The following is a 13,750-nucleotide window of genomic DNA, read 5'->3' on the forward strand; positions in this document are numbered from 1 at the left end:
AACAACAAATAACATACAGGGGAACTCCCATAAGGTTAACTGCTGATTTCTCAGTACAAACTCGACAACCCAGAAGGGAGTGGCATGATATACTTAGAGTGATGAAAGGGAAAACCTACAACCAAGATTACTCTACCCAGCAAGAATCTCATTCAGATTCGATGGAAAAATCAAAAGCTTTACAGACAATCAAGAGCTAAGAGAATTCAGCACCACCAAACCAGCTCTAAAACAAAGACTAAAGGAACTTCTCTAAGTGAGAAACACAAGAGAAGAAAAGGACCTACAAAAACAAACCCAAAACAATTAAGAAAATGGTAATAGGGGGCTTCCCTGGTGGCGCAGTGGTTGGGAGTCTGCCTGCCAATGCAGGGGACGCGGGTTCGTGCCCCAGTCTGGGAGGATCCCACGTGCCGCGGAGCGGCTGGGCCCGTGGGCCGCGGCCGCTGAGCCTGCGCGTCCGGAGCCTGTGCTCCGCAGTGGGAGAGGCCACAGCAGTGAGAGGCCTGCGTACCGCAAAAAAAAAAAAAAAAGAAAATGGTAATAGGAACATACATATTGATCATTAAACGTGAATGGATTAAATGCTCCACCCAAAAGACACAGGATTGCTGAATGGATACAAAAACAATATCCATATATATGCTGTCTACAAGAGACCCACTTCAGACCTAGGGACACAAACAGACTGAAAGTGAGGGGATGGAAAAATATTCCAAGCAAATGGAAATCAAAAGAAAGCTGGAGTAGCTATACTCACAGCAGATAAAATAGACTTTAAAATAAAGAATGTTACAAGAGACAAGGAAAGACACTACATAATGATCAAGGGATCAATCCAAGGAGAAGATATAACAATTGTAAATATATATGCACCCAACATAGGAGCACCTCAGTACATAAGGCCACTGTTAACAACTATAAAAGAGGAAATCGACAGTAACACAATCATAGTGGGGGACTTTAACACCTCACTTACACAAATCAACAGATCATCCAAACAGAAAATAAGGAAACACAAGCTTTAAATGACACAATTGACCAGATAAATTTAATTGATATTTATAGGACATTCCATCCAAAAACCAGCAGATTACACTTTCCTCTCAAGTGCAGACGGAACATTCTCCAGGACAGATCATATCTTGGGTCACAAATCAATCCTCAGTAAATTTAAGAAAACTGAAATCATATCAAGAATCTTTTCTGACCACAACGCTATTTGATTAGAAATCAAGTACAGGGAAAAAAACATAAAAACACAAACACATGGAGGCTAAACAATACATTACTAAATAACCAAGATATCACTGAAGAAATCAAAGAAGAAATAAAAAAATAACTAGAGGGCTTCCCTGGTGGCGCAGTGGTTGGGAGTCCGCCTGCCGATGCAGGGGACACGGGTTCGTGCCCCGGTCCGGGAGGATCCTGCATGCCGTGGAGCGGCTGAGCCCGTGGGCAATGGCCGCTGGGCCTGCGCGTCCGGAGCCTGTGCTCCGCAAGGGGAGAGGCCACGGCAGTGAGAGGCCCGCGTACCACCAAAAAAAAAATAAAAATAAATAACTAGAGACAAATGATAATGAAAACAAGATGATCAAAACCTATGGGATGCAGCAAAAGCAGTTCTAAGAGGGAAGTTTATGCTATACAAGCCTACATCAAGAAAAAGAAAAATCTCAAATAAACAATCTAACCTTAAAACTAAAGGAACTAGAGAAAGAAGAACAAACAAAACCCAGAGTTAGCAGAAGGAAGGAAATCATAAAGATCAGAACAGAAATAAATGAAACAGAAAGAAAGAAAACAATAGCAAAGATCAATAAAACTTAAAGGCTCCTTCCTGGAGAAGATAAACAAAATTGTTAAACCATTAGCCAGACTCATCAAGAAAAAGAGAAAGAAGACTCATATCACTAAAATTAGAAATGAACAAGGAGAAGATACAACAGATACCGCAGAAATACAAAGCATCCTAAGAGACTACTACAAGCAACTCTATGCCAATAAAATGGACAACCTGGAAGAAATGGACAAATTCTTAGAAAAGTATAACCTTCCAAGACTGAACCAGGAAGAAATAGAAAATATGAACAGACCAATCACAAGTAATGAAATTGAAACTGTGATTAAAAATCTTCCAACAAACAAAAGTCCAGAACCAGATGACTTCACAGGTGAATTCTATGAAACATTTAGAGAAGAGCTAACATCCATCCTTCTCAAACTCTTCCAAAAAATTGCAGTCGAAGGAACACTCCCAAACTCATTCTATGAGGCCACCATCACCCTGATACCAAAACCAGACAAAGATACTACAAAAAAAGAAAACTACAGGCCAATATCACTGATGAATACAGATGCAAAAATCCTCAACAAAATACTAGCAAGAGAATGCAACAACACATTAAAGGATCATTCACCATGATCAAGTGGGATTTATACCAGGGATGCAAGGATTCTTCAATATATGCAAATCAATCAATGTGCTACACCATATTAACAAATTAAAGAATAAAAACCATATGATCATCTCAAAAGATGCACAAAAAGCTTTTGACAAAATTCAACACCCATTTATGATAAAAACTCTCCAGAAAGTGGACATAGAGGGAACCTACCTCAACATAATAAAGACCACATATGACAAACCCACAGCAAATATCATTCTCAATGGTGAAAAACTGAAAGCATTTCCTCTAAGATCAGGAACAAGACAAGGATGTCCACTCTCACCACTATTATTCAACATAGTTTCGGAAGTCCTAGCCACAGCTATCAGAGAAGAAAAAGAAATAAAAGGATACAAATTGGAAAAGAAGATGTAAAACTGTCACTGTTTGCAGATGACATGATACTATACATCAAGAATCCTAAAGATGCTACCAGAAAACTACTAGAGCTAATCAACAAATTTCATAAAGTAGCAGGATACAAAATTAATGCACAGAAATCTCTTGCATTCCGGTACACTAATGATGAAAAATATGAAAGAGAAGTTAAGGGAACACTCCCATTTAACACTGCAACAAAAAGAATAAAATACCTAGGAATAAACGTACTTAGGGAGACAAAAGACCTGTATGCAGAGAACTGTAACACACTGTTGGAAGCAATTAAAGATGATACCAACAGATGGAGACATATACCATGTTCTTGGATTGGAAGAATCAACATTGTGAAAAAGACTATACTACCCAAAGCAATCTACAGATCAATGAAATCCCTATCAAATTACCAACAGCATTTTTTACAGAACTAGAACAAAAAATCTTAAAATTTGTATGGAGGCACGAAAGACCCAGAATAGCCAAAGGAGTCTTGAGGGAAGAAAACTGAGCTGAAGAAATCAGACTCCCTGACTTCAGACTATACTACAAAGCTACAGTAAGGAAGACAATATGGTACTGGCACAAAAACAGAAATATAGATCAACAGAACAGGACAGAAAGCCCAGAGATAAACCCATGCACCTATGGTCAACTTATCTATGACAAAGGAGGCAAGAATATACAATGGAAAAAAAGACAATCTCTTCAATAAGTGGTGCTGGGAAAACTGGACAGCTACATATAAAAGAATAAAATTACAACACTCCCTAACACCATACACAAAAATAAACTCAAAATGGATTACAGACCTAAATGTAAGACCAGACACTATAAAACTCTTAGAGTAAAACATAGGAAGAATACTCTCTGACATAAATCACAGCAAGATCTTTTTTGATCCACCTCCTAGAGTAAGGGAAATAAAAACAAAAATAAACAAATGGGATCTAATGAAACTTCAAAGTTTTTGCAAAGCAAACTACAAACAAGACAAAAAGACAACCCTCAGAATGGGAAAAAATATTTGCAAATGAATCCATGGACAAAGGATTAATCTCCAAAATATATAAACAGCCCATGCAGCTCAATATTAGAAAAACAAACAACCCAATTAAAACATGGGCAGAAGACCTAAACAGACATTTCTCCAATGAGGATATACAGATGGCCATTCGTGGCACATGAAAAGCTGCTTAACAGCATGAATTATTAGAGAAATGCAAATCAAAACTACAATGAGGTATCACCTCACACCAGTTAGAATGGGCATCATCAGAAAACCTACAAACAACAAATGCTGGAGAGGGTGTGGAGAAAAGGGAACCCTCTTGCACTGTTGGTGGGAATGTAAATTGATACAGCCACTATGGAGAACAGTACGGAGGTTCCTTAAAAAACTAAAAATAGAATTACCATATGACCCAGCAATCCCACTACTGGGCATATACCCAGAGAAAACCATACTTCAAAAAGACACATGCACCCCAATGTTCACTGCAGCACTATTTACAATAGCCAGGTCATGGAAGCAACCTAAATGTTCATAGACAGACGAGTGGATAAAGATTATGTGGTACATATATGCAGTGGAATATTAGCCATAAAAAGGAATGAAATTGGGTCATTTATAAGGACGTGGATGAATCTAGAGACTGTGAGACAGAGTGAAGTACATCAGAAAGAGAAAAACAAATATCGTATACTAACACATATATGTGTAACCTAGAATAATGTTACAGATGAACTGGTGTGCAGGGCAGAAATTGAGACACAGATGTAGAGAACAAATGTATGGACACCAAGGTGGGAAAGCAGTGGCAGGGGGAGGTGTGATGAATTGGGAGATTGGGATTGACATGTATACACTGATGCACATAAAATGGATGACTAATAAGAACATGCTATATAAAAATATAAATAAAATAAAAATTTTAAAAAATAGATTAGATTTTAAAATGCACATAATATCACAAAGTTGGTAGGGGCAGAAATGATGTAACACAATTTATGCCATACCATACTGAAAATACTATTTAATACTATATACTCTCAGATTATATTTTGTCCTTATTCAGTATTTGCATTGTAAAATGACAAATGGTTTTAAAGCTGAAAAGAAAAATTAAAAAAGAAAAAATATATATATATATATATCTTAAATAAGATACATACCAGTTCTGCTGTGGTAAAAGTGGGAAGAGTTTTACCAGCAGGAATAAGTAATGATGCTGTATAGAAAACAAAACAAACATTATACATTTGTTAGAATTTACCAACTGAGTAAAATTGCTAAGTATACCTTATTCTTAAAAAATGTTTTCAATCACTAACATATTCAACCATGATGAATTCTAAACTTTCTGATTCCACATGAGGTAAAGTATAGGTTAGTTGTAAGTCTTTAAGTAGAGGTTATAGATTATAGTACAGATTTCCAAAAGGAAATCTCATTGTAATCAAGTATACTGTATTATAGAAATCCATAACAAAATACCTAAAAGGTTGTCTTTAGGGAGCCAATGAACCACTAAACCTCCATTACAACTTTTTATAGGGGAGAAAAAGTAGTATTTGTTAAAGTGGCATGTATCCAACCAACTATACTTTGAGCAAAAAAATGTAACCCAACATAAACAATTCTAAATCGTGTAGGTTCAAAAGAAATTTCAATTCATTCATTTCATGAAAAGTTATTTATACTACTTTGACAAAGTAAGCAAGCACAGCTACACAGTTTTAGGAATATATGAATAAGAACATGCCTCCTGAAGTCTTTGCAGGACTTCAGTAAACAGCACAGAAAAATATGAGAATAAATTCTTAGGAGAACACCAATTCAACCTGCATTAAACCTACAATTTCATTTATCTTTCGTTTATTATCACCAATTTTCTATGCTAACTATCCTTTCATTTATCAGACATCTAAAAGATTGACCTGAGAGGAAACATGATGGCAGAGTAGAAGGATGTGCTCTCACTCCCTCTTGCGAGAACACCAGAACCACAATTAGCTGCTGGACAATCATTGACAGGAAGAGACTGGAACTCACCAAAAAGATACCCCACATCCAGAGACAAAGGAGAAGCCACCATGAGATGGCAGGAGGGGTGCAATCACAATAAAATCAAATCCCATAACTGCTGGGTGGGTGACTCACAGGCTGCACAGCACTTATACCACAGAAGTCCACCCACTGGAGTGAAGGTTCTGAGCCTCACGTCAGGCTTCCCAACCTGGGGGTCTGGTAAAAGGAGGCGGAATTCCTAGAGAATCAGACTTTGAAGCCTAGTGGGAATTGATTGACGGACTTCAACAGGACCGGGGGAAACAGAGACCCCACTCTTGGAGGGCACACACAAAGTAGTGTGCGCATCAGGACCCAGAGGAAGGAGCAGTGACCCCAGGGGAGACTGAACCAGACCTATCTGCTAATGTTGGAGGGTCTCCTGCAGAGGCAGGGGGTGGCCGTGGCTCACCGTGGGGACAAGGACACTGGCAGCAGAAGTTCTGGGAAGTACTCCTTGGCGTGAGCCCTCCAAGAGTCTGTCATTAGCCCCAACAAAGAGCCCAGGTAGGCTCCAGTGTTGGGTTGCCTCAGGCCAAACAACCAACATGGAGGGAACCCAGCCCCACTCTTCAACAGTCAAGCAGATTAAACTTTTATTGAGCTCTGCACACCAGAGCCAACAGTCAGCTCTACCCACCACCAGTCCCTCCCATCAGGAAACTTACACAAGTCCCTTAGAGAGCCTCATCCATCAGAGGGCAGACAGCAAAAGCAACAAGAACTACAACCCTGCAGCCCGTGGAACAAAAACCACATTCACGGAAAGACAGACAAGACAAAAAGGCAGAGGGCTATGTACCAGATGAAGGGACAAGATAAAACCCCGGAAAAACAACTAAAGGAAGTGGAGATAGGTAACCATCTAGAAAAAGAATTCAGAATAATGAGAGTGAAGATGATCCAGGACCTCGGAAAAAGAATGGAGGCAAAGATAGAGAAGATGCAATAAATGTTTAACAAAGATCTAAAAGAATTAAAAACAAACACACAGAGATGAACAATACAATAACTGAAATGAAAGCTACACTAGAAGGAATCAATAGCAGAATAACTGAGGTAGAAGAACGAGCAAGTGACCTGGAAGACAGAATGGTGGAATTCACTGCCTTGCAACAGAATAAAGAAAAAAGAATGAAAAGAAATGAAGACAGCCTAAGAGACCTCTGAGACAACATTAAACCAACAACATTCACATTATAGGGGTCCCAGAAGGAGAAGAGAGAGATAAAGGACCCGAGAAAATATGTGAAGAGATTACAGTAGAAAACTTCCCTAACATGGGAAAGGAAATAGCCACCCAAGTCCAGGAAGCACAGCGAGTCTCATACAGGATAAACCCAGGGAGAAACATGCTGAGACACATAGTAATCAAATTGACAAAAATTAAAGACAAAGAAAAATTATTGAAAGCAGCAAGGGAAAAACAACAAATAACATACAAGGGAACTCCCTTAAGGTTAACAGCTGATTTATCAGCAGAAACTCTACAAGCCAAAAGGGAGTGGCATGATATACTTAAAGTGATAAAAGGGAAGAACCTACAGCTAAGATTACTCTGCCTGGCAAAGATCTCATTCAGATTCGATGGAGAAATCAAAAGCTTTACACACAAGCAAAAGCTAAGAGAATTCAGCACCACCAAACCAGCCCCACAAGAAATGCTAAAGGAACTTCTCTAAGTGGGAAACACAAGAGGAAAAGGACCTACAAAAACAAACCCAAAACAATTAAGAAAATTGTCGTAGGAACATACATATTGATAACTACCTTAAACATGAATGGATTAAATGCTCCAACCAAAAGACATAGGCTTGCTGAATGGATACAAAAATAAGAACCCTATATATGTTGTCTACAAGAGACTCACTTCAGACCTAGGGACACATACAGACTGAAAGTGAGGGGATGGAAAAAGATAGTCCATGCAAATGGAAATCAAAAGAAAGCTGGAGTAGCTATACTCATATCAGATAAACTAGACTTTAAAGAATGTTACAAGAGACAAGGATGGACACTACATAATGATCAAGGGATCAATCCAAGGAGAAGATATAACAATTATAAATATACATGCACCCAATATCGGAGCACCTCAATACATAAGGCCACTGCTAACAGCTATAAAAGAGGAAACTGACAGTAACAAAATCATAGTGGGGGACTTTAACACCTCACTTACACAAATCAACAGAGATCATCCAAACAGAAAATTAATAAGGAAACACAAGCTTTAAATGACACAATTGACCAGATAGATTTAATTGATATTTATAGGACATTCCATCCAAAAACAGCAGATTACACTTTCCTCTCAAGTGTTCACAGAACATTCTCCAGATTAGATCACATCTTGGGTCACAAATCAAGCCTCAGTAAATTTAAGAAAATTGAAATCATATCAAGAATCTTTTCTGACCACAACGCTATGAGATTAGAAATCTATTACACGGAAAAAAAAACATACAAACACATGGAGGCAAAACAATATGCTACTAAATAACCAAGAGATCACTGAAGATATCAAAGAGGAAATCAAACAATACCTAGAGACAAATGACAATGAAAACACGGTGATCCCAAACCTATGGGATGCAGCAAAAGCAGTTCTAAGAGGGAAGTTTATAGCAATACGAGGCTACCTCAAGACACAAGAAAACTCTCAAATACACAATCTAACATTAAACCTAAAGGAACTAGAGAAAGAAAAATCAAACAAAACCCAAAATTAGCAGAAGGAAAGAAATCATCAAGATCAGAGCAGAAATAAATGAAACAAAAACAAAACAAAAGCAAAGATCAATAAAACTAAAAGTTGGTACTTTGAGAAGATAAACAAAATTGATAAACCATTAGCCAGACTCATCAAGAAAAAGAGAGAGAAGACTCATATCACTAAAATTAGAAATGAACAAGGAGAAGATACAACAGATACCGCAGAAATACAAAGCATCCTAAGAGACTACTACAAGCAACTCTATGCCAATAAAATGGACAACCTGGAAGAAATGGACAAATTCTTAGAAAAGTATAACCTTCCAAGACTGAACCAGGAAGAAATAGAAAATATGAACAGACCAATCACAAGTAATGAAATTGAAACTGTGATTAAAAATCTTCCAACAAACAAAAGTCCAGAACCAGATGGCTTCACAGGTGAATTCTATGAAACATTTAGAGAAGAGCTAACATCCATCCTTCTCAAACTCTTCCAAAAAATTGCAGTCGAAGGAACACTCCCAAACTCATTCTATGAGGCCACCATCACCCTGATACCAAAACCAGACAAAGATACTACAAAAAAAGAAAACTACAGACCAATATCACTGATGAATATACATGCAAAAATCCTCAACAAAACACCAGCCAAGAGAATCCAACAACACATTAACAGGATCATACATCATGATCAAGTGGGATTTATACCAGGGATGCAAGGATTCTTTAATATATGCAAATCAATCAATGTGATACATCATATTAAAAAATTGAAGAAGGAAAACCATATGATCATCTCAATAGATGCAGAAAAAGCTTTTGACAAAATTCAACACCCATTTATGATAAAAACTCTCCAGAAAGTGGACATAATAAAGCCCATATATGACAAACCCACAGCAAACCTCATTCTCAATGGTGAAAAACTGAAAGCATTTCCTCTATGATCAGGAACAAGAAAAGGATGTCCACTCTCACCACTATTATTCAACATAGTTTTGGAAGTCCTAACCACGGCAATCAGAGAAGAAAAAGAAATAAAAGAAATACAAATTGGAAAAGAAGAAGTAAAATTGTCACTGTTTGCAGATGACATGATACTATACATAGAGAATACTAAAGACGCTACCAGAAAACTACTAGAGCTAATCAACGAATTTCATAAAGTAGCAGTACACAAAATTAATGCACAGATATCTCCTGCATTCCTATACACTAATGATGAAAAATCTGAAAGAAAAATTAAGGAAACACTCCCATTTACCATTGCAACAAAAAGAATAAAATATCTAGGAATAAACCTACCTAAGGAGACAAAAGACCTGTATGCAGAAAATTATAAGACAATGATGAAAGGAATTAAAGATGATACAAATAGGTGGAGAGATATACCATGTTCTTGGATTGGAAGAATCAACATTGTAAAAATTACTCTACTACCCAAAGCAATCTACAGATTCAATACAATCCCTATCAAACTACCACTGGCATTTTTTTACAGAACTATAACAAAAAATTTCACAGTTTGTATGGAAACACAAAAGACCCCGAATAGCCAAAGCAATCTTGAGAATGAAAAATGGAGCTCGAGGAATCAGACTCCCTGACTTCAGACTATACTACAAAGCTACAGTAATCAAGACAGTATGGTACTGGCATAAAAATAGAAATATAGATCAATGGAACAGGATAGAAAGCCCAGCCATAAACCCACACACATATGGTCACCTTATCTTTGATAAAGGAGGCAAGAATATACAGTGGCGAAAAGACAGCCTCTTCAATAAGTGGTGCTGGGAAAACTGGACACATACATGTAAAAGTATGAAATTAGAACACTCCCTAATACCATACACAAAAATAAACTCAAAATGGGTTAAAGACCTAAATGTAAGGCCAGACACTATTAAACTCTTAAAGGAAAACATAGGCAGAACACTCTATGACATAAATCACAGCAAGATCCTTTTTGACCCACCTCTTAGAGAAATGGAAATAAAAACAAAAATAAACAAACAGGACCTAGAAACTTAAAAGCTTTTGCACAGCAAAGGAAACCATAAAAAAGATAAAAAGACAACCCTCAGAATGGGAGAAAATAGTTGCAAAGGAAGCAACCGACAAAGGATTAATCTCCAAAATTTATAAGCAACTCATGCAACTCAATAACAAAAAAACAAACAACCCAATCCAAAAATGGGCAGAAGACCTAAGTAGACATTTCTCCAAAGAAGATACAGATTGCCAACAAACACATGAAAGAATGCTCAACATAATTAATCTGATTTGCATTTTGATTTAAACGCAAATCAAAACTACAAGATATCATCTCACACCGGTCAGAATGGCCATCATCAAAAAATCTAGAAACGATAAATGCTGGAGAGGGTGTGGAGAAAAGGGAACCACCTTGCACTGTTGGTGGGAATGTAAATTGATACAGCCACTACAGAGAACAGTATGGAGGTTCCTTAAAAAACTACAGATAGAACTACTGTACGACCCAGCAATCCCACTACTGGGCATATACCCTGAGAAAACCATAATTCAAAAAGACTCATGTACCAAAACGTTCATTGCAGCTCTATTTACTACAGCAAGGACATGGAAACAACCTAAGTGTCCATCAACAGATGAATGGATAAAGAAAATGTGGCACATATATACAATGGAATATTACTCAGACATAAGAGGAAACGAAATTGAGTTACTTGTAGTGAGGTGGATGGACCTAGAGTCTGTCATACAGAGTGAAGTAAGTCAAAAGGAGAAAAACAAATACCGTATGCTAACATATATATATGGAATCTAAGAAAAAAAAAAGTCATGAGGAGCCTAGGGGTAGGACGGGAATAAAACACAGACCTACTAGAGCATGGCCTTGAGGATATGGGGAGGGGGAAGGGTAAGCTGTGACGAAGTGAGAGAGTGGCATGGACATGTATACACTACCAAACGTAGGGTGGATAGCTAGTGGGAAGCAGCCGCATGGCTTAGGGAGATCAGCTCGGTGGTTTGTGACCACCTAGAGGGGTGGGATAGGGAGGGTGGGAGAAGGGAGACACAAGAGGGAAGAGATATGGGAACATATGGATATGTATAATTGATTCACTTTGTTGTAAAGCAGAAACTATCACACCATTGTAAAGCAATTATACTCCAATAAAGATGTTAAAAAAAAAAGAATAAAATACCTAGCAATAAACATACCTAGGGAAACAAAGACCTGTATACAGAAAACTATAAGACACTGATGAAAGAAAGTAAAGATGATACCAACAGATGGAGAGATATACCATGTTCTTGGATTGGAAGAGTCAATATTGTGAAAATGACTATACTACCCAAAGCAATCTACAGATTCAATGCAATCTCTATCAAATTACCAATGGCATTTTTTACAGAATTAGAACAAATAATCTTAAAATTTGTATGGAGACAGAAAAGACCCCGAATAGCAAATGCAGTCTTGAGGGAAAAACATGGAGCTGGAGGAATCAGACTCCCTGACTTCAGACTATACTACAAAGCTACAGTAATCCAGACAATATGGTACTGGCATAAAAACAGAAACAAAGATCAATGGAACAAGATAGAAAGCCCAGAGATAAACCCACACACCTATGGTCAACTAATCTATGACAAAGAAGGCAAGGATATACAATAGAGAAAAGACAGTCTCTTCAATAAGTGGTGCTGAGGAAACTGGACAGCTAGCTACATGTAAAAGAATGAAATTAGAACACTTCCTAACACCATACACAAAAATAAACTCAAAATGGATTCGAGACCTAAATGTAAGACCGGAGACTATAAAACTGTTCGAGGAAAACATAGGAAGAACACTCTTTGACAAAAATCACAGCAAGATCTTTTTTGATCCACCTCCTAGAGTAATGGAAATAAAAACAAAAATAAACAAATGGGACCTAATGAAACTTCGAAGCTTTTGCACAGCAAAGGAAACTATAAACAAGACGAAAGGACAACCCTCAGAATGGGAGAAAATATTTGCAAACGAATCCACGGACAAAGGATTAATCTCCAAAATATATAAACAGCCCATGCAGCTCAATATTAGAAAAACAAACAACCCAATTAAAACATGGGCAGAAGACCTAAACAGACATTTCTCCAATGAGGATATACAGATGGCCATTCGTGGCACATGAAAAGCTGCTTAACAGCATGAATTATTAGAGAAATGCAAATCAAAACTACAATGAGGTATCACCATACACCAGTTAGAATGGGCATCATCAGAAAACCTACAAACAACAAATGCTGGAGAGGGTGTGGAGAAAAGGGAACCCTCTTGCACTGTTGGTGGGAATGTAAATTGATACAGCCACTATGGAGAACAGTATGGAGGTTCCTTAAAAAACTAAAAATAGAATTACCATATGATCCAGCAATCCCCCTACTGGGCATATACCCAGAGAAAACCATACTTCAAAAAGACACATGCACCCCAATGTTCACTGCAGCACTATTTACAATAACCAGGTCATGGAAGCAACCTAAATGCTCATCTACAGACGAATGGATAAAGATGATGTGGTACATATATACAATGGAATATTACTCAGCCATAAAAAGGAACAAAATTGGGTCATTTGTTGAGAAATGGATGGATCTAGAGACTGTCATACAGACTGAAGTAAGTCAGAAAGAGAAAAACAAATATCGTATATTAACGCATGTATGTGGAACCTAGAAAAATGGTACAGATGAACCAGTATGCAGGACAAAAGTTGAGACACAGATGTAGAGAACAAAGGTATGGACACCAAGGGGGGAAAGACATGGGGGGATGGGGATGGTGGTGTGCTGAATTGGGTGATTGGGATTGACATGTGTACACTGTTGTTTATAAAATTGATGACTAATAAGAACCTGCTGTATAAAAAAAATAAAGTTAAATTTAAACAATTTTTTAAATAAAGAATTTTAAAAAATAAAAGGTTGGCCAAATGGTTGTAAACGTAATCATTTAAACATAAGTCTTAATACTACTCAGCCATAAAAAGAACAAAATAATGTCATTTGCAGCAACATGGATGAACCTAGAGATTGCCATACTGAGTAAAGTAAGTCAAACAGAGAAATACAAACATCATACGATATCACTTATATG

At 37.5% G+C, this 13,750-nt stretch overlaps 1 protein-coding gene across 1 annotated transcript in view; it reads right to left on the reverse strand.

The window, feature by feature from the left end:
* Positions 1 to 13,750, reverse strand: part of GTF2A1L (general transcription factor IIA subunit 1 like) — a 78,425-nt gene that overhangs the window by 30,512 nt on the left and 34,163 nt on the right. The window contains exon 6 of the mRNA XM_067006916.1: positions 5,001 to 5,056. Coding sequence (XP_066863017.1) covers positions 5,001 to 5,056 — 56 coding nt within the window. The remainder of the gene's footprint in view (positions 1 to 5,000; positions 5,057 to 13,750) is intronic.

The sequence above is a fragment of the Kogia breviceps genome, chromosome 11 (assembly GCF_026419965.1).
Source record: "Kogia breviceps isolate mKogBre1 chromosome 11, mKogBre1 haplotype 1, whole genome shotgun sequence".
NCBI classification, from domain to species: Eukaryota; Metazoa; Chordata; class Mammalia; order Artiodactyla; family Physeteridae; genus Kogia; species Kogia breviceps.